We start from the raw sequence: 23,416 nt of genomic DNA, 5'->3' as shown, positions 1-23,416 counted from the left end.
AGCCTAGATTCCCCCTCCTACTTAGTCTTCCTCCCCATAAGATCTGCCTATCCTTGTACTGCCTAGCTATTGGCTGTTCAGCTTTTTATCAGACCAATCAGATGCCTTAGGCAGGCAAAGAAACCAACACATCTTTATATCGTTAAACAAATGCAGCATAAACAAACACAACTTTTCATGATTAAAGTAATATTCTTCAATGCAGGGTGTTAGTTCAGTTTTCTTATATCTGTTGAGACTTGCTTTATGGCCAAGTATGTAGACATAAATTTTGGAGAAAATTCCATGAGGTGCAGAGAAGGCATATTCTTTTGTGCTTTAATGTAATGTTCTGTAAATATCTGTTTTAGGACATCAGTTAACTCCAGCATTTCTGTTTAGTTTTTGTCTGGATGACCCATCTATCGGGGAGAGTGAAGTACTGAAGCCACTCACTATCACTGTATGAGGATTAATATGTGACTTAGCTGCAGTAATGTTGCTTTTATGAACCTGGGTGCCCTTGTGTCGGGTGTGTGTTAAGACTGCAATATCCTCTTGGCGGATTTTTCCTTTGATGAGTATGTAGTGCCCTTCTCTATCTGTTTTAATTGGGTTTGAAGTCTTTATGTCAGGTATGAAAATGGCATTGCCAGCTTGTTTCTTAGGTCCATTTGCTTGGAATATCTTTTTCCATCCTTTTACCCTGAGGTGATGTCTACCCTTGATGTGACCATGTTTCCTGGATGCAGCAGAAGAATGCATTCTGTTCTCCCATCCATCCTGCTAGTCTGTCTTCTCATCAGGGAATGGAGATCATTGATGTTGATAATTACCAGTGAGCAATGTTTGTTGATTTCTGTTATTTTGTTGTTGTATGAGCTTCTGCCCTTTTTGATCTAATGGTCTGATATTTATTTTTTGTGTTTTCTTCAGTGTAGTTGAAACCTTCAGATTGAAGTTTTCCTTCTAGCACCTTTCATGGGCTGGATTTGTAGAAAAATACTGCCAGAATTTAGTTTTTATTATGTAATGCCTCTCTTCATCCATCTATCATGATTGTAACTTTGGCTGAGTATAGTAATCTGGGCTGGCATCTGAGTTCTCTTTAGAGTTTATGGAACATCTGTCCAGCCCTTCTGGCTTTTAGAGGCTCCATTGAAAAGTCAGCTGCTATTCTAGAAGATAGCCTTTAGATGCTATTCGGTCTTTTTCCCATTTAGTATTTGCTCTTTGTTCTGTGCGTTTAGTGTTTTGATCATTACATGCTGCGGAAAATTTCCTTTTGCAGTCCAGGCTGTTTGGTGTTCTGTATGCTACTTGTACCTTGATAGGTATCTCCTTCTTTAGATTAGGGACATTTTCTTCTACAATTTTGTTGAAAATATTTTCTGTGCCTTTGACCTGGGTTTCTTCTCCTTCCTCCTCTCTTCTGATTATTCATAGATTTGGTCTTTTCATAGTGTCCCAGACTTCCTGGATGTTTTGTGCCCCCTTTTTTAGATCTAGCACTTTCTTTGACGTAGGTATCTATTTCCTCTATGTCAGCAATGCCTGAGCGTCTCTCTATTCCATCTCCTAGATTATATTGCTGAGACTCCCGCCTCTGAGGCTCCTGTTCATCACGGCCATTTTGCCCTCCTTGCCTTCTGCCTCAGCTACGATGCATTTCTCAGGGGTGTAGTGGGGTTGCTGGGCTCTAGTGGAGACATATTTGTCCTGGTTATGATTGGTTCTGTCTTTACACTGGCATCTAGGCATCTGAGTTTGGGATGTTTGCAATTCTGGGGCTGATATCTAGTCTTATCTTTGTCAAGTGAGTGTTCCATTCATTGGGGTATGTTGCCCTCTCTGGATCTTAGGAGAATGTGGAGAATGTGGTGGCTGTGGGTTGCCTGTGAGCCACACCAAATCCATAAAAGGCCACGCCTCCTAATAGTACCACTTCCTATGGACTTATGGGGGCCGTTTTTATTCAAACCACCACAACATCTAATAGACCTTTCAAGTCCTCTAAATTTTATTTTTAAAATATTGTTCTATTTTTGTTTTTCCTTCAGACTGGAAAACTCTAGGCTGGTCTGCAATACATAGTGAGGTCCTTAACAACAAAACCAAAGTTGATGCACTTTGTTGTTTCTAATAAGGTGTCTTATTTACTGTTCAAATTTACAATGAACCTTATCTGTTTCCTGCTGGAGACAGAAGTTTCTCTGCCTGGTCCCACACCCATTCAGCCCCAAATAAGCACACAGAGACTTATGTTAATTATAAATTGTTTGGCCTATTGCACAGGCTTATAATTAACTAACTCTTACAACTTAAATTAACACATAATTCTTATCTATGTTTGGCCACATGGCTTGGTTCCTTTTCTCAGTAAGGCATCTCATCTTGCTTCCTCTGCATCTGGCTGGTGACTTTGTCTCTGCTTTTCATCTTTCCAGAATTCTCCTAGTCTGGTCACCCCACCTATACTTCCTGCCTGGCTACTGGCCAATCAGTGTTTTATTAAACCAATATGAGCAACAAATCTTTACAGTGTACAAGAGCATTGTCTCACAACATCCCGCCAATCATCCCATCAGCAGAGCAGAAATAACTATACTCTAGACATACCATGGAACCAAGGAAAGCTCCCAAAAGCACACTGCTTACCCATACTTCTTTAAGAAAATATTTTCCAAAGCAATGTGACTGCTATTATTCTTTTAATTTTTTTTAAATTACAATTATTTATTTATTATATGGGTACGTGTTGGGGGATATGCATGCCATCTCATGCATGTAGAGGTCAGATGACCACTTTGGGAATCAGTTCTCTCTAACATGTGGGACCCAGGATCAAACTCGAGTCATCTGGCTTATAGGCAAGTGCTTTGCCCAGCTGAGCCATCTCGCCGATCCTGAATAATTCTTCTTGATGTGGTTGTCCCCAGGGCCAGAGAGATGGCTCAGGCTGCAGACAACAGCATGGGAGCATGGCAATGTGGGTAGAAGGTTCTCAAGCTGGACCCCTTTTCTCAACAAGGAAACTCGATTGCGCTATCAAAAAAAAGGTTGAGGAGGGGACCCACCCCACCGTGACATTAGAGTTGATGCTAATTTGCTTTCTGTTGAATATTTAACATGCCATTTTTGCATAGCAGTCTTAGCAAAATCAATCCTCGTGTTTTATTATTTGAGGATTGAAAAAAAAAGTTTGCCTCCTAGGAGCCAAAAGTAGAGTCAGCCCTGTAGATTAGAATCAATTCAGCAGATGGAAAATAAGGCTTTGAAACATATTCTGCCTTCCCCGAGCACGTCGCAGGCATTAGTGATAATGGAAGCCCTGCCTGTGCATGGAGGGGCTGCATCTGCCAGATTCCTAGCCAGCACACCCACCCCACCCCGGCTGTGCAGGCCTGTGACCTTCATGGCGGAGGAGGATTGAACCTGGCTCCCGAGTCTCCTCACCTTGGACTGCAATGCACAGGACAAACACAGGCACACATAGTGTTCTTTCCCTTGGATTGCTGAAACACAGCCAGCTCAGGCATGAATGAAAACTGACTCTATTTGTCCTTTGGGGGCACTGTACCATCCAGTGGTCCAATTTGTGAGAGCGCTCCAAAATTCAGGGAGCACTAGAGGGGGAAAGTTGAAGTTCTGGGTCACCATTTTGTTTCGTTCAGTCCCTTCATATGCCTCCTAACAAGAAGATGAATCTGAGAAACTGTAAGACAGTCATTAAGAATGCCGTGCTCTCTCAAATACTGAGCCCAATATGCTCAGATGCATTTCATCTCTTGGTTTTTGAAGATTTTATTATCATTTGTGTATATGTGTATTATGTGTTTGCATGAGTTGTGTGTATGCCACATGTCCACATGTGTGCAGGTTCCAGTGGAGGTCAAAAGAGGGTGTCAGATACCCTGGAGCTGAAGTTATAAGAGATCATGAGCCTAATGATGTGGGTGGGTGCTGGGAACTTGGGTCCTCTCCAGAAGCAACTCACAGTCTTAACCACTGGCCCATCTCCCCACCCCCTCATCTCTTAATTTTGAGACAAGAATGAGGGAGATACTAGATTATGCTGTAAAACACACCCTGATTCCTCTTGCCAGGGGCGACACCTTTGCCATGTGGTGGGTTCACCTTTGCTGTTCCATTTCCTCAATATAAATCCCAGGTCACGTGAGGACTTTTACTTGGCACATCTTGAATGACCATTCATGCGTTCACCTGGCCTGCCCAGAGGCCCGTCTGCATTGGCAGGCTAGTGCTGTGGCCCCCAGCAAACCTTTTTGCAAGCCTCTCTCCTCACTTCTGTAGATCAAGGTCAGGAGGAACTGTCAGGATCTTTCCTGCCTATGAAGCATCCCAGAACCCCACTAATGTCGTCTCGAGTGCTGGGGCAATTGTAATCACGCTTGCCTTCCAGAAAGTCGTTTGAAAGAGAAGGCAGTGTAAGTGATTTGTGAGGCTCAATGATTTAGCTGTTCAAAGGTTGAAGTAGCCTATGAGAGTCTTTGAGACTTCGGCCCCTACCAAGGTCCCGGGAGCTGGCCAGAGTGCTGAAGCCAGCAGCCACCGACAACTACCATATGCTCCCACTGGCTGTATATCTCCATCAAAGCCACTACATACACACCCTACAGGCCAGCAATAGTAGCCCCAGGACAGGGTCAGGCGCAGCCAGAGAGTTCTCAGCAATGCCAGGCTTAGACTTATGGCATGAGGCATGTAAACAGCTAGTGGAATTTCAGGGGACATAGCATTGGATAATTCCCAGGCCTAGGGGAGCTATATTTAGCTTGGGCAAGTTTGGAAAGAGCTCAGGGGAAGTGTGGTGCCATTCAAACAAACATAAATAGAATGGGGATTTGAGGAAAGGCAAACATTTCTTCAGTATCACAAGTCTGGCAAGGGAAACCTGCACTGAAAATCTTGGACTGTGGTGTGTGGAGAAGCCGGGAATCCAGAGTCCAGAGGGGGGAAGGACCCCACATAAACAGCTCCTACTGAGTTGCCTACACTCTTCCAGCATCTCTCCCCTGGAAAACTTATTTCAGGCAGATTAAATCTGTCTTTTCCTTTCACTCACAGGTAATTAATGATTCTCCAAAGTCCCCAGTTTATCCCACGCTTATCTTTCCACTGTTCTCAGAGGGAAAGCAAGAAAGAGGTGCCCAATGGGAAGCCTGCCCTGGTTCTTAGGGAGTGGACGACCCTGGGCCCACTTCCCCCACTGAACCCTGTGTCTTGGTTAAGGAGGTAGCAAGGCAGCATGGCTTTTCTCTAGCCTGAGGCTCCACTTCCCTATTAACATAGACACAACACTCGGTCAAAGCTGAAGGAGAAGAAATTTTCTGCTTGGTATATTTTATGGCCCATTATTATCTCTCATACATGCCCCATGCCTCTCCAAGGGGCACAGGAGAATGTGTCTAGTGAAAGCACTGGGGAGGGTTCCCCACTTTCCATAGGATGGAGAGATCAGCCTCACATGAGACTCCGTCTGAAGCCACCCTTACCCCAACCTCAAAGGAGGTCTGGACTACTAGGCTTCTTTTCAGCTCTGGAAGCTTCCATGGCCTCTGTGAACTCATTGCCTTCCCCAGGGAGACCGTCCTTGGGTCTGAGTCTCTGCACTGCTGTCCCCTGACAACTTTACCATGGTGGCTGGGGGTAGGAGTGACGGATTTTCCTCCGTCCTGCCCTATCTGCTGCTCATTATGTGTGGGAGGAGTCTGGGGAGGATAAAATCTATCACTTCCCCCACACCCATCAAACATAACAACAGCTATGATTTAGTTCTTCCATCGGGTGGGAGAAATCAGAATTGTATGTCGGTATAGACACAACAGCCACCGCAATAAAGGGGAAGGGATAAAGTGAATATATACATATATATGTATATACATGCATACACATATAAGTGTATATATGTGTTCAAAGTGCGAGGATTTCAAAGTCGGGGGAGCCTGCCATCTTAGCAATGTCAGGAGCTATTGGTCTCAGAGGGTGTACCCCAATTCCCATCCAAGACATGGAATCTGGTCACAGATATGGTGGAGGGATGGAGGCAATGGATATCTTGCTCATCTAGATTCATGTCATCAACACTCCTAGGGGGACATTCCTTATGTGACTCCACATGAACCTGAGAGGAGGGCATTTGAGCTTCTTAACCTCACATCCTACGTCTGGGCTCCTCACCATATGACTTGCCACTAGGCACATCAGAAGCTGAGAGCAAAGTGACTTAAAGGGTTGGGTGAGAAGCGGGCACCAGCAACAGTGACCTCTAAGCATCTCCTTGGTATTTATCCTAAACATCACTCACAGCCACTTCCAGAGAGAGCTGCCGGTTGTAGCTCTAAGAAAGCCCCCGGTCCCAAGGCAAGATGGATGGTGAGACGAACAGGTGGACGAGGGAATGCCAGCAACCCAGGAGCATGGAGCAAGCCTCTCTTCTTTCACGAGGAGGCTGACGTAGGTGGCAACCCCAGGCAGACAAAAAGCAGCAGCCGCTCACCTTGCCAAGCTCTGTGTTGGCCGAGGTTAGAACCGTGGGTCTCTTGTGGGAGCGCTCCTCTCTCAAGTCCCAACCCCACTAACCAGCAAGTGCCCTTGAGTAGGAGTCCGGGGCTGATTTGCTGTTCTGTCCGAGGGAACCCCAAGGGTCTTGTGGCTTTAACAGGAAGGAGTCCTCCTTGTTTTAGCAGCAATCGTTTCTTCCTCTCTTCCTGCCAGGGTGATTAAATTAGCAGGCTGTTCTCCTTGGAGAACATGTGTCTACAGTCCCGGGAGGCACTGTCCACTTGCCTGTCTGAGAGGTTTGGAGAAGGGAAAGCAAGGTGTGTGTGTGTGTGTGTGTGTGTGTGTGTGTGTGTGTGTGTGTGTGTGCCTGTATCCCTCCCCATCCCTGTCCCTGGGAGGGTCTCTCCCACCTGGGATGGACACCTAGCCAGCAGCAAGGACCACAGGAAGGCGCAGCACTGGGGCTCAGCTGCAGGAAGTCTGGCAGGTGGCCGCATATACGCTGCTGCCCACGGTGGCCCCGCTGCTGACGCTGCTGGTGGGACACTTGAGGGGTTTCATGCTACTGTCCCTCTGGATGCTCAAGTGCTCCAGCCTCCAGCGCTCCCAGCTCTTCCGAAACTCCATCTGGACCTTCCGTGGGGAAAAAAAGGAGAGAGGAAAGCGAAAGCCATCAGGCAAACCAACTGCCCACAAAATGGCCCTGTTATTACATTAGCAGGAAAGGGAAAAAAATCCGCTGGATTATATTAAGAGACACAAGTCAAGGTCTTCAGGCGCCTAAATTAATATCCCAATAAAATTGTTTATTGTTGTCTCCTATTTTCTGCCTCTCCTCGGGAGAGAGATGGGCTTGATGACCTAATTGGCCCTTTCTCTCTCTAAAGTCGGTGATTCAGCTAAGTACCTTCTACAATCCATCACAGTATTGTTTAGCAGAAGAGAATGAGAGCAAGGTAGAGCTGCAGGGATAGGGGTAGAACCGGGAGAAGATGGGGTCTCTCTTTATGAAGTGCGCTCACCGTGAGGCTTGGACAAGTGAAAAGGGAAGGCATGCCCAACCCTAACCCTGGTAATACCCTGCAACCCTCTAAGCTCCCTTGGGAGCTTTTGCTTTGTTTTGTCTGGGTCTGAGGTCATTGTTGTTTGTTTTCTGACAGCATACATCTCACTATATAGCCCCAGCTGGTTTCAAACTCTTCACCCTCCTATCTCAGCCCCTTAAATGCTGAGAATTACAAGTGTGAACTAGCAAGCCCAGATTCCCCTTAAGGTTTTCACTCAGTTCCTGAACCTCCCAGGGCAGGGAAGGGGTGAAGGAAGCAAGGACTAGACAAGACCCAGGACTTCTGTGCCCGGCTTTGAACCTATCCCATCCAGGGAAATTGAAGGGAGCTTGGCTGGGCAATCTGCCCAGGTGAGCTCAGCCAACCAGATCCCCCATTGTGCTGAGCTCAGGCCTTCCCAAGGGGAAGAGGCCCCTTAGAAGGTCAGATGCTGGAATCAGATCACTGGGGCAGAACAGTACACAGAACACTGAGGGGCTCAAGTCCCTCCAGTGCTGGTGGTAATGCTGGCTCCAGGGCAGTTCTGGGATTCCAGAGAGAGCTCTTACAAGCTGCACAGCGTGTCCTGAGGGCTGGATCACTCTTCAGGGAGTTTTTCTCATTGTCTGCCTCTCCAACCTCGCCACCAGCCCTTCCATCTAGGAGTGTCTAGGGATTGTGTTCCTTTCAGACCCAAGCCATCAGGAGGGCCAGCGGCCAGCGGCTGTGTACAAGAGGCTCGTTGCCAATGCCCCCACCTGCCCCTGAGCAAACACCCCTCCTCTACTCTTTCCATGTCATCGTCTCGCTAAGCCCAGCCAGATACCCTGTGTGGTCACATGCCATCCCTTAAAAGAACTTCTGCACTGGGTAGGGCTAAGATCACCCAGATCCCGCCTACCAGGGCGCCTTGGTGTCCCAGACAGTGTCGCGGAGGCCAGGCCTAGAGGGTGAGGGAAGGAGGCATAACAGACACTACCTGTGGCTGCCTTGCCTGGCTGGGTTTGTGCAGTGCTGATGGCTGGGGTGGGGACATTGAGCCCGGGGGTGGGGGGGCGCCCTTCCGTCCAGCTGTAGGAAAGCAAATCCCCTACAGTCTCCCACTTGGAATAGAGGGGAAATTTAGTAAATGGAGGCACAGTTAAACCAGTAAGACTTAAAGCACATGATAGCTCGATTCTGTCTCCCTCGGCACTCTTTCTGAGCCTCCATGGTGGCCCCAGCCATCACTTGTCCTCAAGAACCACCCTCCAGGGGCTGCAGAGGATGGGCCGGTCAGTAAATCACCCACTTCAGAAACCCGAGGTTCTGAGTTCGGATCTCCAGAACCCACATAAAAAGCTGTGCAGGGGGGAGCTGGAGAGATGTTACAGCAGTTAAAAGCACTGACTGCTCTTCCAGAGGACCTGAGTTCAATTCCCAGTAACCATATGTGGCTCACGACCATCTGTAACTCCATTTTCAGGGGATCCAGTGCCTTCTTCTGGCCTCCACGGGCACACAGACATACACGAGGGTAAAACAGTCATACCCATAAAACAAAACTAAATCTTAAAAACAAGTTGAGCATGTTGGCTCAGATTTATAAACCCAGCACTGGATGGGGGAGGTGGGTGGGACAGGTGGATCCCTGGGGCTTTAACTAGTTTATGAACTCCAGATCAGCATAAGACAGTGTCTCAAAACCAAGGTGGTGGGTGTCTGAGGAAGACACTTGGCACAGATGTCTGGCACTGGCCTTCACACGCTTGTGCACATGTACATATCCACACACCCAAAACAAAATGCCATTTTGGTTCCCTTCCTCGTTAACCCTGGGAAGCAGCCATCACTCCTCAAGTAAAGTAGAGGCAGCAGGGGAGAAGAACATTATTTCCTCAGGAATTATAAATATTTCCCCAGGGCTCAGTCAGGATTAGAACCCAGGTCTAGTCTGACTCCAGCGCCCTCATCTAACCTCTGGCTTCCTGTCTGCCAGTCTCCGGCTGCATCTCCTCCCACTTAGCAGAGAGGACCCGATAGGCAAGGCTGCCTGCTCTGAGCACCCACGCTCCCAGCACAGTGCTCAGCGCACAGCAGGCACTCGCTGCAGGCTGCTTCTGTGAGTCAAATGAACGACCACTCAACCAAGGAAGGGGCCTCTGATGTGAGGTCCTCTCACTGATCAGTTAGAGAAATGAAAAAAACAATACCCTGGGGCTGGTGAGATGGCTCAGTGGGCAAAGGCATTTGCCACCAAGCCTGATGACCTGAAGTGGATCCCCGGAACCCACAGGGAAGAGGGAGAGAATTGACTCCCCCAAAGTGTTCTCTGGCGTTCACCTGAGCTCGGTGGCACACAGAGCCTGCACCCCAATGAATGAATGGTTAAAAGGAAGTAAATGAATACATGATCTGCACCTTCCACTGTTAACCCTTCTCTGCCCTCTGATGCCCAAGATCCTTCCCCGACTAAATACCAATCAAGCTCAGGGTTTGGTAAATCTTTCTTATCTCCACTGAGCCCTGGGCAGAAGAGGCAAAGATGACAAGGTGGCTAGCCTGAGGTCACACAGCTTAGCTGTGCAGAACAGGCTGAGTACTCACGGCTCCTGAGCGACTTCACTGTGGCCCTCGACACCAGCTACAGTAAACCCATCTCCAGTCCTCCCTAGACCCACTCCCCACTGACCAGCAGCTGGTGCAGGCCTTGACAGCCACACGAGACCAACGTTCAAGCCATCTTCTCAGGTCACAAGTACCTGGCATTGCCATGGCAACTCCTGGATCTGAAGAACAGCTCTTGTGGGCAGAGGCCACAAGAGTGGCTGGGGTACATGTGCGTGAAATCACTTTGCAATAAATCAGGTATGCCCAACCTGTAGCCTAAGGGCTACATGCATATTAGGACAGTGGCAAATGTGGCCCAAATCATTTGTGGATGGCAGTGGCATAAGGCAAGGTCAAAAGGTCAGACACCCCTGCTTGAAACAGTCAATTAAACCTTTAACACAAGGCTGGGTCTTCCTTTAGCTCTTATTTCATTAGGGGTGTGTGTGTGTGTGTGTGTGTGTGTGTGTGCGTGCATGCGTGCGTCTTGGGGACACAGAGTAGAATATAAAGGCAAGATATCACCTCAGTTTTTAGCCACAGTCAGGGGACTGGAAGTTTCAACTAGAAAGACTGAAGCGAACCCACACTGCATAGTCCCACACCAGCCAATGGCAGCAGCCCCAGCAGGGTCCCTACCATCCCTCTGCAGCCCTTACCTCATTGTTGACAAAGCAGTACAAGATGGCTACCATCAGGCCCTGCAAACAAGAGGTGTGTTAGCATGAAGGGAGCCAAGAGGAGGCACCCGGGCAACTAGCCCCTGGGATCCTTCTCCTCAAATTAGGTAGCCCAGGCTGGCTTGGGAATAGGCAAATTTTTTTTTTCTTAAATTTCCAAAACAAATTTAAATGTGTCTGTGTGTGTACATGCGTGTGTGCATGCACGCGCGTGAGAGCTTTGTCTGCATGTATGTCTGTATACAACATGCCTCGTGCCCCCAGAGGCCAGAAGGGGGTGTCAGCTCCTCTAAGACTGGAGTTATAGGTAGTTGTGAGCTACCATGTGGGTGCTGGGAGTCAAACCCAGGCCCTTTGCCAACATAGCTCTTAACCACTGAGCCATCTCCCGGTCCTATCAGACAAGGCTTTTTTGTTTTGTTTTTATTTGTTTGTTTCTTTTGTTTTGCTTTTTTTTTTTTAAATTTCCTTTCAGGAAACAGGAGGCTCCTTTCTCAGGTGCTAAGAAAGTTCCACCACTTCTTGAGGAGGCTAGACCAGGTAAAGCATGAAGAACTCGCCCACCAACTGCTGAACTTAGGTCCCAATGGCCCACAGCTAGGCAGGTGGGCTCGTGTGTGTGTGTGTGTGTGTGTGTGTGAGAGAGGGGGGGGGGTATCATGTGTGTGCAGAAGCCCTTGGAGGCCAGAAGAGGATGTCTAATCCCTTGGAACTGGAGTAACAGGCAATTGTATAACACATGGATACTAGGAACCAAATCTGGGTCCTCTGCAAGAGCAGCAAGTGCTCTTAACTGCTGTGCCACTTGTAAATCTTGTTTTAACATCTCCAGGCCTCAGTTTCCAGTTATGTTAGGTAGGGACAATCTCACAACTGTAGGTCCTGGGAGGACCAAATGCTTTGTGTGTATAAATTGCCTGCCAGGATTCCAGTGGATGGCAGCACCTCTCTCTAGATGCCTAGATGCTCAGGTTCATATCTTGGAAGGCTTCTTGTCCTACGGGCTTACAGAGAAGACTGACTTCTATGTCTGAATACCTGGGGACACTCGCTCTGGCTCTGCTCCCACCATGTGACTCGGGGCCCGGATTGTTCTCCCAGATCTCATCCTGTTCCTCTTCCCCGCCTATATGATGTAGGTTGGTGCCCTCCCCTCCCTCACTTTGGGACATCCCAGGCAAGTTCCCCAAGCTGTGAGTCACCTGGAAGGAAGTGAAGGAGAGTTCTGTGAACAGTTTGATGAAGCGTAGGGTTCCTCGGGCGTGTTCATCCATCACAAAGGCAAAGATGACCTCATGGGTCCCCAGGAGGGGGATGAGCGTCAGGGTGGACTTGGCAAGTCTGGAGATAGGGTGAGATCGCTTGTGTCATTCAGGCTGTGTGCAAAGACTGCTCTTTCTCTCTGTGCCCACCCCCTCTCTATCTGAGTCATGAATACTCTTCACTGAAAAATGCCCTGGACAGGGTGCCTTGGTGTGTGGTGGGGGAGGAGGAGGGCACGGTACAGAGGTCAAGATTCCAGAAGCCAGAGGCTGCTAAGAATAGAGAGAAAAGTTTAGGGGTTGCAGACCAGGCTTGGGTGGGAAAAGAGGGTTACACAGGGCTCCAAACAGAGTGCCCCAGAGTCTCTCTCTGGTGGAAGGGAAAGCTGAGGTCACTCCTGCAGCCATCTTGGTTAAGGTACCTGCATTTGATGTCAGTCTTGCACATGAGATTAGCCTTCAGTTTGGATACCACAATGCAGATGACCCGGATGAAGATGAGAAAGTTGACCTACAGAGCATATTGGCAGAAGGCTAGGACTGTTCACCTTTCCCCAGTCATTAGCCTGGCCCCAGGCCAGGTCCACCAACTTCCATTCCAATCCCCAGCTCTGTCACTCACCCCAATAGCAAAGAGAATGGGCAGTCGAATGATGAGCCAGTAGTTCATGTTGGAGTTTCTGGTCCAGCAGCTAGGGAGGGAGAGAGAGGCACACAAGGCATCCAGCTGGGCACTCAGAGGCCCCAGTGGCTAGTCCAGGACAAAGATACAAGTGTACGAGGCTAAGGGAAGTGCTCCACCCAGCCACAGATGCATGCAGAGTCCTGCAAGGGCATCACACACCCCACACAGAGTCATACACAGAGAGACCCATGCCTCTCCCCCATCTTCATGGACCTCTGCAGGCAGTCACATGCACACCCAGCATCATACACAAAACAACAGCTATTCACTCTGATGTTCATAAAAGCCATCAGGAATGTACCACACACTGCAAAAGCCAGCAAATATTGATCATCATACCATCCCAGGGTAGGTTCAGGGAGTAGAGCTCAGAGACTGAATTCACAGGCTAAACTCCCGCTGATCCCACGGATCTTCCCAAACAAGTAGTAAACTTGTGCTCCAGGGTTCAGGAATCCCATAGATTATAAGGACGAGACCCTAGCATGCCACTGTCCCGTAGCAGGACACTCACCCCTCATCCTCATACAGGTATTTGACAACGCCCCAGGGGATGACAAACAGCAAAGGAACACCTAGAGGAGGAGGGAAGAAAAGACAAAGGGGAGAGAGGAGCTGGCAGGACAGAGCTGATGCCACGGTGCCCAGTTCCTCTCCACACCCCAGACCCCCACACCTCCAGCACGTCTACCTTCCCGGCCCTACAACCGCGCTTGTGAGAATGGAGGTGAAGGGTTTCACACTCAGGAAGAACGTGGGTTCTTCCTGCTTCCTGACAGAGTTCTTCGTGGGCCAGCCCCTCCCGTGTGCCAAGTGCCTTTGTCTCCAGAATCTTGGCTGTGAGACCCCAGGACAAACACTCGAGTAGCACCAGATCAGTACAATGTGGTGGGGAGAACATGCGGGATGAGGAGGGGACCAGAAACTCTGATGCTCCGTCCTCCTTTTTATCTGCCCATATGCTCATCTCAGTTCACTCCTTCAGGTCCCAGAAGTCCCTTCAGGTGTTTGTTCCCTTCCCCATGCACCTGTTCGAGGCCTAAAAGAGAGACAAGGCCTGTCCCATTTACACAGAGGTCTACACAATCAACAATTGCAGCCATAAGACTTCCCAGTGAGTGCCAGGGTTTAGATAAGCATCAGTGTAACACTAGTAGGTGGTGGAGTCTTCAGAATATAGGGCCTGTGGGCAGTCCTTTCAAGAGGAGATTTTTTTTTTCTTCCTGGCATGAAGGGGACTATTTACTCATCCATATGTACCCCAACACAGCAATGTGACACCCCCACAAGAGGCCCAAAGAAACAGGTCTGACTAATCTTTGACTTGAATCTACAGAATGGTGATCTTATAAATTACCCTGTTCTCTTTATGATAACAACTATCACAGGTATTATATTATAGCAATGCAAAGTTAATTAATACAGCTTATAGATAGCCACTTAGATGGTTCCCAGTGATTACTACCTCTGGGTATTCATCTTGTTGTTGTTGTTAGACAGGGTCTCAAGTAGTCCAAACTGGCCTCAAACTTGTTATTTTAAAGTCAAAGATGACCTTGAACTTCTGATCTTCCTCCATCCACTTCCTAAGTACTAGGATTAAAGACTTATGGTTTGTGTTGTTTTCTCTCTCTCTCTCTCTCTCTCTCTCTCTCTCTCTCTCTCTCTCTCCTTTTCGCTATCCCTGCCTCCATTTGGTTAGGAGAGGAGAAAGAAGGGTAGTTGTCATGCCAAAAGTGTTTCCTGACAGCCTGCATAGAATTCCCTACACCAAGGAATGGAAGGCTCCTGCCCACGGCTCCATGAGAGAGCTTGGAAATAGACTCCTCAGTCAAGCCCTGGATGACAGCAACTCTGATTGACAGACAGATCTAAGTAGATATTCTGAGTCAGGGATGCACAGCCAGGTTGAACTCGAGACTTTTGAGTCCAGAAACTGTGAGATAGTAGTTTGTGGCTCCAAGCAGCAAAGTTCAGAGATCACTGTTAGATAGCAACGGAAAAGCAATCCGGCTGGTTTCTAAGCTCTACACAATGGACTCCCTGGAGTTCAGTCTGTGCTTGTTAACTGGCAGGTGGGCTGCTCGCCTTCTCAGGGCAGATGAGGAGCTGGACAGGAGGAAAGGACACAGGTAGGCGCAGATTCTGGGGCTGCAAGCCTACACCACTCCAGCCACCCTCAGGCTTCCTGCATCAATAGTCTCATCACCTGCCTCCACCTATGCCTATCTCAAGCTGGTCACGTGGACGACTGAAGTCGGTCACAATGTGCACACTGAAGTGTGTGGACACAGGTTCGTGTGTGTGGTGGAGGGTCTATGCACGCGCATGTGTGGTTTGGAGGCATCTCTCCCAGGTGTACATTTCCAGGGCAGAACCACCTCATAACCTTTCTAAACGCCGTCATCAGTGTCCTTAACTCATTGATGTCCACACAGTCACAGCTACTGAAAACTTGTGTGTCTGGATCACTGTACTGGCCCATGATTCAGAGAGGGGAGGGGAGAGGACAAGGGGAGGGGAGGGGACCTAACAATGGACCAGTTGGCCTGCTATTATCAGATCTCCCTGTTGGTCCATTTACTAATTTTGCTATTACTATTGTTTAAAAGGTTAATTACATTCATAGTGTGTGTGTGTGTGTGTGTGTGTGTGTGTGTGTGTGTGTGTAGTGTCCATCTCTATCTATGCCCAAGGGTGTGTGTATAAAAATGTACATACCCATGCATGTGGGGACCAAAGAACAACCTCAGATGTCATTCCTAAGGATCTGTCTACTTTGTGTTTTGAGTCAGGGTCTCTTGGGGGAACCTGGGGTTTACCAGTTAGGTTAAATTGGTTGGCTAGTAAGTCCTGGGCATGCATCTGTTTCTGTCTCCACAGTGCTGGAGCTACAAGTGTATGCCACAACTTTTGTATGTGGGTTCTGGGGAATCAAACTCCTGTCCTCATGATTATCCAGTGAGCACTTTGATCAAGTGAGCTATCCCACCCTATTCATTTTTACACAGACTAGCCATTCCAACATCCACGATACTTTATAAACAGACATTCATTGGACTGAACAAATAAGGGGATAACCTAGGAGGCCTGGGGCATGGCATAGACCCTGCCCCATAGAATATGCCCAGTGGGAATGGAATAGCTATATCAATGAGAGAAGGGAAGCTCTCTGGACATGGTCATGCGATTTCTTAGGTCATACATGTACAGAAACTTCAGAGTCTAAGTCCTCCATCAGTTACTGGTCTTTCTCTCTGAGAACTCACTCCAGAATGAGCTGGCTCATGTCACCAGCCAACCCTGATGAGCTTCATCCATTCACTAACATCTGGTGAACAAGGACCTTGTAAAGAAACAGGGGCATGGCTCTGCCACCTGCCAAGGTGACATACTCCTTCCAGGCTTCTGTGCTCTAAGACGAGCCAGGGGAGAGAGGTCAACCAGATGCACAGAACAGGTCCTGGGATACCATGTCTTCCCTCCATCACTTCTTGCCCTTCTGAGGATGCCCAACTGCACATGCAAGGCAGCACAAGTTGATGCACCTTTTAAGGGCTTCCCACAACTCCATCAGTCTTAACTTTTAGTTCAGCTGAGCAGGAAGCAAGATGTTTTCTGTCTATCCCGACTTGGGCTAGGCCTCCTGGCATGGTCATAGAGCACACAGGTCTCTTTTACTCTTCTTTTCTCTCTGATTCTGTCTCTCCCCACCCCAGTTCTTCAATAAAAGATGTTCTGGTTGGGGATGATGTTTCTGAAGGTCCTGAGCCCTGAGCTGGGGTAGGCAAGAAAGACCTAGCACCCTTCCCCATCCCTTACTTAGAGACCTCCGGAGTACCATATGTCTCCACTGACCCCTACCAACTCCCTGCTTTTCTGAACACATCCCTTTGGTTGGTCCTGCCCTTAGGTTGCTATGGTGACAGATACAAACAGCGCTGATGTTATTTCCCAGAATGGACAGACGCGATCGTCCCCCACACAGAGGAAGCCCTTCCTTGAGTTCTCCTCAATGGCCTGTCCCTGCACCCACCCCTAGGGAGCATCAGGACGCTCCAGATGCCCCACCTGATGGGTTTGCCTGGCAGGATAAAGAGGTCTAAGGGAAGGAAGGAAGGAAGGGTCGAGTAGGATGGACTGGGTCTCAGAGGGGGAGGAAAAGGGACTGTCAGGGACCTCTGTATGCCGAAGCCAGGGCCACTTTTACCTGTACAGAGACCTAAGCCTGCTCAGCAGAACCAGCAGGGGCCTGAGGAGAAAAGCGGAGGCCAAGACCTGTGTTTGGCAGGGAGACAACAAGTCCCAGAGTCAGGAGCCAGCTGCCTCTTGTGAGCGAGTGTCTGCTCTGTTTCTAAAGGCCAGTTGCTTTCTGTGTCTTAGGGACCTTACTACTTTGGTTCTACTAAACCCCCATTAGAGCTCCTCATCCCTGAGGTGGCTGAGGAGCACCCGAAGAAATAAGCAGGGTGCAAGGAGAGTGCCGAGGGGGCTGAGAGGACCAGAGAGCAGGGCCCTAAGGGGCTGGAAACCTAACACAGCTTCCTGGAGGGCGAGCTGGCAACCTTGACATGAAGAGGGTGCTCTCAGCACCAAGCAGCATTTTGGAAGGACCGATGCAGGACCAGGATGGGAGAGGACAGTTTGCCTTGACTGAGCTGAGAAGTGTCTGGAAGGCAAGGCTGGGAGAGGTCAGAATAGCTCTAGGGACTACAGGTTTGGCATGAGGAAGAAAGCTCTGGAACTTAAGGAGGCAATCACGGAGGGCTGACCACAGGCCTGTCCTCTGTTATGTCCCAGCTAGGGGTACTTGCTGGTCCCTCTGTGCGAGGTGTCCCCACCTGTCTCCCTGACACTGCAGGGCTCCAACCCACCCACCACACCACACCCAATCCCCCCTCAACTGCAGTCCTTCCTACGCTCCATGTGGCTCCCACGTGGCGAGAGGTAGAAACACAACCAGAAATGTTCCAGCAAAAAAAAAGGGCACAATGGATCTCAGTAGACTTTTTTTGGCTAGAACATTTCCAGCTGGGCTCCAGGCACATCCGCAGTCTACCGCTCTCCTCGGCTGCTCACCCCTCCCGACTTCCCTTCATCGCGGCAATGGCATCCTATGTCAGCCCGTACCCTGCTCACCCCCGGCCCATCGCGAGGCCCAGGATGCGGCATCTCCCATAGAACCTCATGCTGCCCTGCACTGGGTGTGAAACGCTCTGGGGACAATGTCCTGACTTCTGAGAGTGTGGTGGCAGGGTTAAGGGTCAGGTAGGGGAATATTTGGTCATGTGAGAGTAGAAGCATCTATTAAGAAAGGGGATTTATTTTTTTTTTAAGGGAGGGTTCCACCCCTTGCTGCGGGTACCCATGGAGGTGGAGAGGTGAACGACAGTAGGCCTTACCCCAGCCTATGCTCAGGTACAGCTTGAAGACACACTGCTCCGAGAACACGGAGAAGGCCAGCAGCGTGTAGAGGTACACGCCCTCCACCAGCAGCCAGTAGTAATTGGCCGCCACGCAGTATTGCATGAGGAGGAACACCAGTCGGCAGCTTAGAGAGTCCTGGGGACAGAGAAGGGTCCCATGGGGACAGCAGCCCTGCTTCCTGCCCCACCTGCCGCTCCTCATGGTCCTGGCCTGGCCACTGTCCTAGCATGGTTAACATGGGATAGAAGGGTTTCATATGGCCAGGGCCGCTACTGGGGACACCCTCTGCTTTAGTTCATCAGCCCCCGCCCCATCCGAAGAAGAAAGCACCTGCTATTGCCCCCATGCTGGGAGAACTGAGCCCTGGAGAAGCTGTGGGTCTGAATTTATATACAACTAGCATATGGTAGGGCTGGGGTGCAAACTCGGGCCTGCATCCAGAGAAACCTGTGTCCAAATGAATTCCCTAGGGTAGAATCTCTTACCTTGGATTCACTTGCCCCAGTTGGACGGCGTCTTCCATCAGACTAGGGTTTCCCCAAGGTGGATCGCCTCCTCCACTAGACTAGGGGCTCTCCAAGGTGGATTGCCTCCTCCACCAGACTAGGGGCTCCCCAAGGTGGACTGCCTCCTCCATCAGACTAGGGGCTCACCAAGTTAGACTGCCTCCTCCATCAGCCTAGGGGCTCCCCATGATGGACTTTCTCTTCCATCAGACTAGGGGCGATGTGTGTTGGACTGTCTTTCTCATCAAACTAGGCATCTCCGGGTAGACTGCCTTCTCCCATCAGACTAGGGCCTCCCTGTGGTGTATTGCCTCTCCCATCAGACTAGGAGTTTCCCAAGGTAGAGTGCCTCTCCCACAGCACTAGGGACTCTTCGTTATGGACTGCCTCTCCCATCATACAGGGACTCCCTGAGGGCAAATCTGGGCCCCTTCTGTCCTCACCCATCTCAGGCTTCCGCAGTGGACCCTCTCACCGATGTCCCCCCCTCCCCAGGCTCCCCAGGCCACACCACACACCTGGTAAGAGAGGAGCCCATCCCACTGGTGCTGCTGGGCAGCCGTGCTGTACATCCACTTGAGGGCGGCGTCCTTGATGAAGACGGACAGCGCGCGGAGGATAAAGGATGCAAACAGGTTCAGGTGGATGTAGTTCCGGGTGCAGTGCAAGTGTCTGCGGGAGAAAGCAGGGCCCCTCCCTAGCAAGATGGATAACACTGGCACCCGAGCCAGCCCACACACGCATCAGGCACGTGTGCCTCTCTGGGACTATGTTGACGGCTTCTTCCCTCTGAGAATGCCTTTTTTCCTCACAACCTTGAAAATCCCTAAGAGGCCCTCAACCAGCAGTCACTACCTGTTTCTTACCTATACTCTGACCTTGCAGCGGTACTTTCTCTCAGACAGTTACATGTAACCAAAACACTATGTACATTGTAACCAAAACAATGTATGTGTCAGATCAGTTCAGGATATGACACTTTTGGACTGTTCTCTGGGGCAGAGTGTGTCTAGGCACATGGTAGAAGTTTAAAAGGAACTGGGTACCATGTCAGTACACTCCCAGGTGAAAATGTGCAGCAGGCCTGTGGAGGTGGCTCAGTGGGTCAGGGGGTTCGCTCTGCAAGCATGAGGACCTCAGTTCAGACCCCCAGCGCTCATGTGGAAAATCGAGTGTGCGGCCCTGTAACCTCAGTGCTGGGTGGGGGTGGGGCATAGAGACCAGAAGATAGCTGGGGTTTGCTAGCTGCCAGCCTAGCTCCAGGTTCAGCAAGAGACTATGTTCTTAAGAGGAGACAGTGACAATGACAGAGAGGGATGGCCAATGGTTTTCCCTGGCTTCCACATGCTTGGTATGTAAGCCATGTGGAGAGCATGTAGATGTGAACATGTGAGCACACACACAACGCACACACACACATGCACACACACATACACACATACCCCATGTGACAAACTAAGGGCACTTCATCTGCTTAAAGGCTAGCTCCCAAGCAAAAGTTAACATCATTCTTAGCAGAGGATCTTGACAAATATTTCCTCTACAACCCACAGTCCCGTGAGGATGTGCGCTATTGTCGCCTCTAATGGCTGCCCTACAGATCTCACTGCTACAACAGGGCCACGGAAGAGGTGAACCAGAACCGGTTATGGCTTACAGACGAGCATTTTCGGAGGAACCCCACAACAACGTACGGATGAACCATAGCAACTAAAGACTCCGGCAAGATTGCTGACGGCTTCCCTGACACATTCTAGCAATATGCAATAAAAGGAAATTGAAGATCCATTCAGAAGATTCTATTTGGTTTCCTGAAAATATCTCTAACAAGAGGATGGGTAAGATCATTATGGGCGACTTAATAAAATTGGCTTAAAATTATTAGAGAAGTCTTAAATTAGTAGGAAATACATAGTCACACCATACTTAGGAACAGAAATGCCACTGTCACGGTCCCATGTTAAATAATGAATTCAGAGCAGCTGTAATAAAATGCGAACTTTTTTTCAAGGTACTTAAAAAATTTACAAAGAATGGCCAAAAGTCAAGAGAAGTGTAGATAGTCACACAGAACCATCAAGTGGCCCTTTCCTGCAATCCCAGCACAGGGTAGGCTGAAGCAGGGGGACCAGGAGTTTGAGGCAAGTCTAGCAAGACCTGTTTTCAACAAAACAGCCCTCAGCTGGGCATGATTTGCACGCCTATAGTCCCAGCACTTAGAGGTGGAGGCAAGGGAATTCAGAGTTCAAAGCCAGCCTGGATTACGTGAGACCCTGTCTTGAAAGGATCAATACACAAAAGGCATCAGAACATAGGAGTCTTTGCTGTAAGAGAGCTAGGAGTTCCCTGTGTACCTGTACTGTGCCTGCACATATGTGTGCACGAACATGTGTATGAGTGTGAGTACACGGGTAGGGGTTGGCGGACGTCTTCCGCTGCGAACCCTCACCCTCTCCTTCACTGTTCCTCACACCAGGCTGGCCGGCCCAGGAACTTCCTAGGATACCCCCGTCTCTGCCTTGTGTGCCACTGCAGGAGCTCCAGGCCACAAACACGTGCCACCAGTGGGTTCTGGGGATGCAAACTCAGCTTCCCACACCTGGGCATCAAATGTTTAACTGCCTGAGCCATCTGCGCAGCTGAGAGATAGGATTTCTTTTCATTTCTCCTTTGCTTTATGTTTATGTGTTTGTGTTTGGGCCGCACATACACAAGAACACTTGTGTGGCGGCCACAGGTCTGGGAATGAATTTGGAGGAGTCAGTTCTTTCCTTGTGCTGTGGATTCCAAGGATCCAACTCAGGCCATCAGGCTTGGCCTTTACTTACTGGCCTGAGACCTTATATTTCTAATAAATCCTTAGGAGACAAGGTGCTGTGGTTTGGGAGCAGGGTAGATAAACAGACTGAGAGAAAAGGATGTAAACAACGGAAATCAACTTACAGATCCAGGGACCCTTGTGGCAAACCGAGACTACCGGCAAAGGCACACAGCAGTGGCCGCCTATATATGGAGGGACGGGGAAAATCCCTGATTCCCACCAGACACAAACTGAATTCCAAGAGGACTGCAGAGCCACAAGGGCAGAAGAAGACTCGGCAGCTTCTTGAAGGGAATAGAGCTGAGAGGCTTTGCAACCGTCAGATAAGAAAAGATGGTTGGCGGGAGAGCAAAACGAAATCTAGTCTTCAGGAAAAAATTAATAAATGCCTACTGACTGATAAAATAACTTTTATTAATCAATAGTTCCTATTGATACATTTTTACTTAGCAATAAAAATTGATAGTTGGCCAATTTCATTTCATCTAAGTGCCGAGCTCCTGTGTATAAAAGGCACCAGAAAATGAGAAACATTGGCATAGGTTAAGATGTCTCGGGTTAATATCCACATAATAAATGCCTAAAACAAGCCAAATAAACTAATAATAATAACAATAAAAGGCAATGAACAAGCAATTCATAGACTAAAGTATGAAAGAAACAACCTCTCTAGGGGTCAAAGAAAAGCAAATTAAAATCATAACACATTCTTCTGCATGCTTTATAGATTAACTTCACTTAATTCTAAAAACACTAAATGTGAGTCTGGTACAGAGCCAAAGGAACCTTCCCCGCCAGTGGCCAGAGCACAGACTGGCAGTAGCCACCTGGCAGGCCACCTAACACTAGCTAACAAAACGCTAAAAACCAGGCAGTTAGTTAATGGTGACAATTTCACCTCTGGGGATATGCCCTAAGGAAACACACAGGCAAGATCCCCAGAAAAAACCCATTGCTGTAAGGCTTGTAATTCGGAAAGAAAAATCAACAAACACTTCAAATAGCCAGACCGGGTGATGACAACGGAAAACAGGGACAGCTCAAAGGAAGGAACTAGGAGTATCTGTATCAGAAGGAATCTCACAAAAACACAATGTTGGATTCCCACCCCTTGGAACTGCAGCAGGATATGGTCACTATGCTGTTTAAAATATCAGTGAGCCGTGCTGTGTGTTGTTGCAGACCCTTAGCAAGGGAGTGCAAGGCAATGAGAGAGTGGGAATCAAGTCCTTACGGGCAAGGATTAGTTCCTCAGGGGTGGACACAGGGACCTGATGGATGGGCTTTGCTTTGTTTTATAGCTCAGGCTAGCCTAGAACTCTTTATGTAACCCAGACGGCCCTGAGCTTATGACAATCCTCCTGCCCTGATCTAAGTGCTGGGATTACAGGTGTTTACCACCACACCCAACTTGTAACATTTCGTTTTTATCTTTATTTTCCCATTTTTTTGTGTGTGTGTGTAGGTGTGTACATGTTTTCCCATGATTCTGTGTGCACATGTGTACACAGAGGGAGGCCTGAAGATGATGCTGGGACTCTTACACCACTGCTCTTTCAACTTCTTCATCGAGACAAGGGCTCTCAATCAAACCCAGAGCTACTGATGTGGCTAGCCTGGCTAACAGCCTTCTCTGGCCATTCTCTCCTTGCCTTCCAAGGCTGGAACTACAGGTGAGCCACCATGCTCACCTGGCATTTATGTGGCTGTCTCAGACTCTGAACTCTGGTCCTCACATTGATGTGGCAAGCATTTTAACTGCAGAGTGATCTCCCCAGCTCACCATGCCTTAGCTCTAAGCATTGATTCCTGTATGTATTTTCACTAAACTTTTGACTCTGAAATGGTTCACAATAAAGGAATATTTAACATGATTTGACTATGAAATATGGCTGG

At 48.9% G+C, this 23,416-nt stretch overlaps 1 protein-coding gene across 1 annotated transcript in view; it reads right to left on the bottom strand.

Annotated features, from left to right (window-relative positions):
• Positions 1-6,369: 6,369 nt before the first annotated feature.
• Positions 6,370-23,416, bottom strand: part of Glp1r (glucagon like peptide 1 receptor) — a 35,030-nt gene continuing 17,983 nt past the window's right edge. Inside the window, exons 6-13 of the mRNA XM_041634961.1 lie at positions 19,218-19,371; positions 18,169-18,328; positions 13,281-13,341; positions 12,704-12,773; positions 12,504-12,592; positions 12,022-12,160; positions 10,799-10,840; positions 6,370-7,137 (exon numbers count right to left, since the gene is read on the bottom strand). Of these exons, the coding sequence (XP_041490895.1) occupies positions 6,970-7,137; positions 10,799-10,840; positions 12,022-12,160; positions 12,504-12,592; positions 12,704-12,773; positions 13,281-13,341; positions 18,169-18,328; positions 19,218-19,371 (883 nt within the window). The 3' untranslated portion in view covers positions 6,370-6,969. The remainder of the gene's footprint in view (positions 7,138-10,798; positions 10,841-12,021; positions 12,161-12,503; positions 12,593-12,703; positions 12,774-13,280; positions 13,342-18,168; positions 18,329-19,217; positions 19,372-23,416) is intronic.

Source organism: Microtus oregoni, unplaced genomic scaffold (genome assembly GCF_018167655.1).
Source record: "Microtus oregoni isolate MIOR12 unplaced genomic scaffold, Mior012 000046F_ref0000063, whole genome shotgun sequence".
NCBI lineage: Eukaryota > Metazoa > Chordata > Mammalia > Rodentia > Cricetidae > Microtus > Microtus oregoni.
This window is presented reverse-complemented; position numbering and strand designations above follow the sequence as displayed.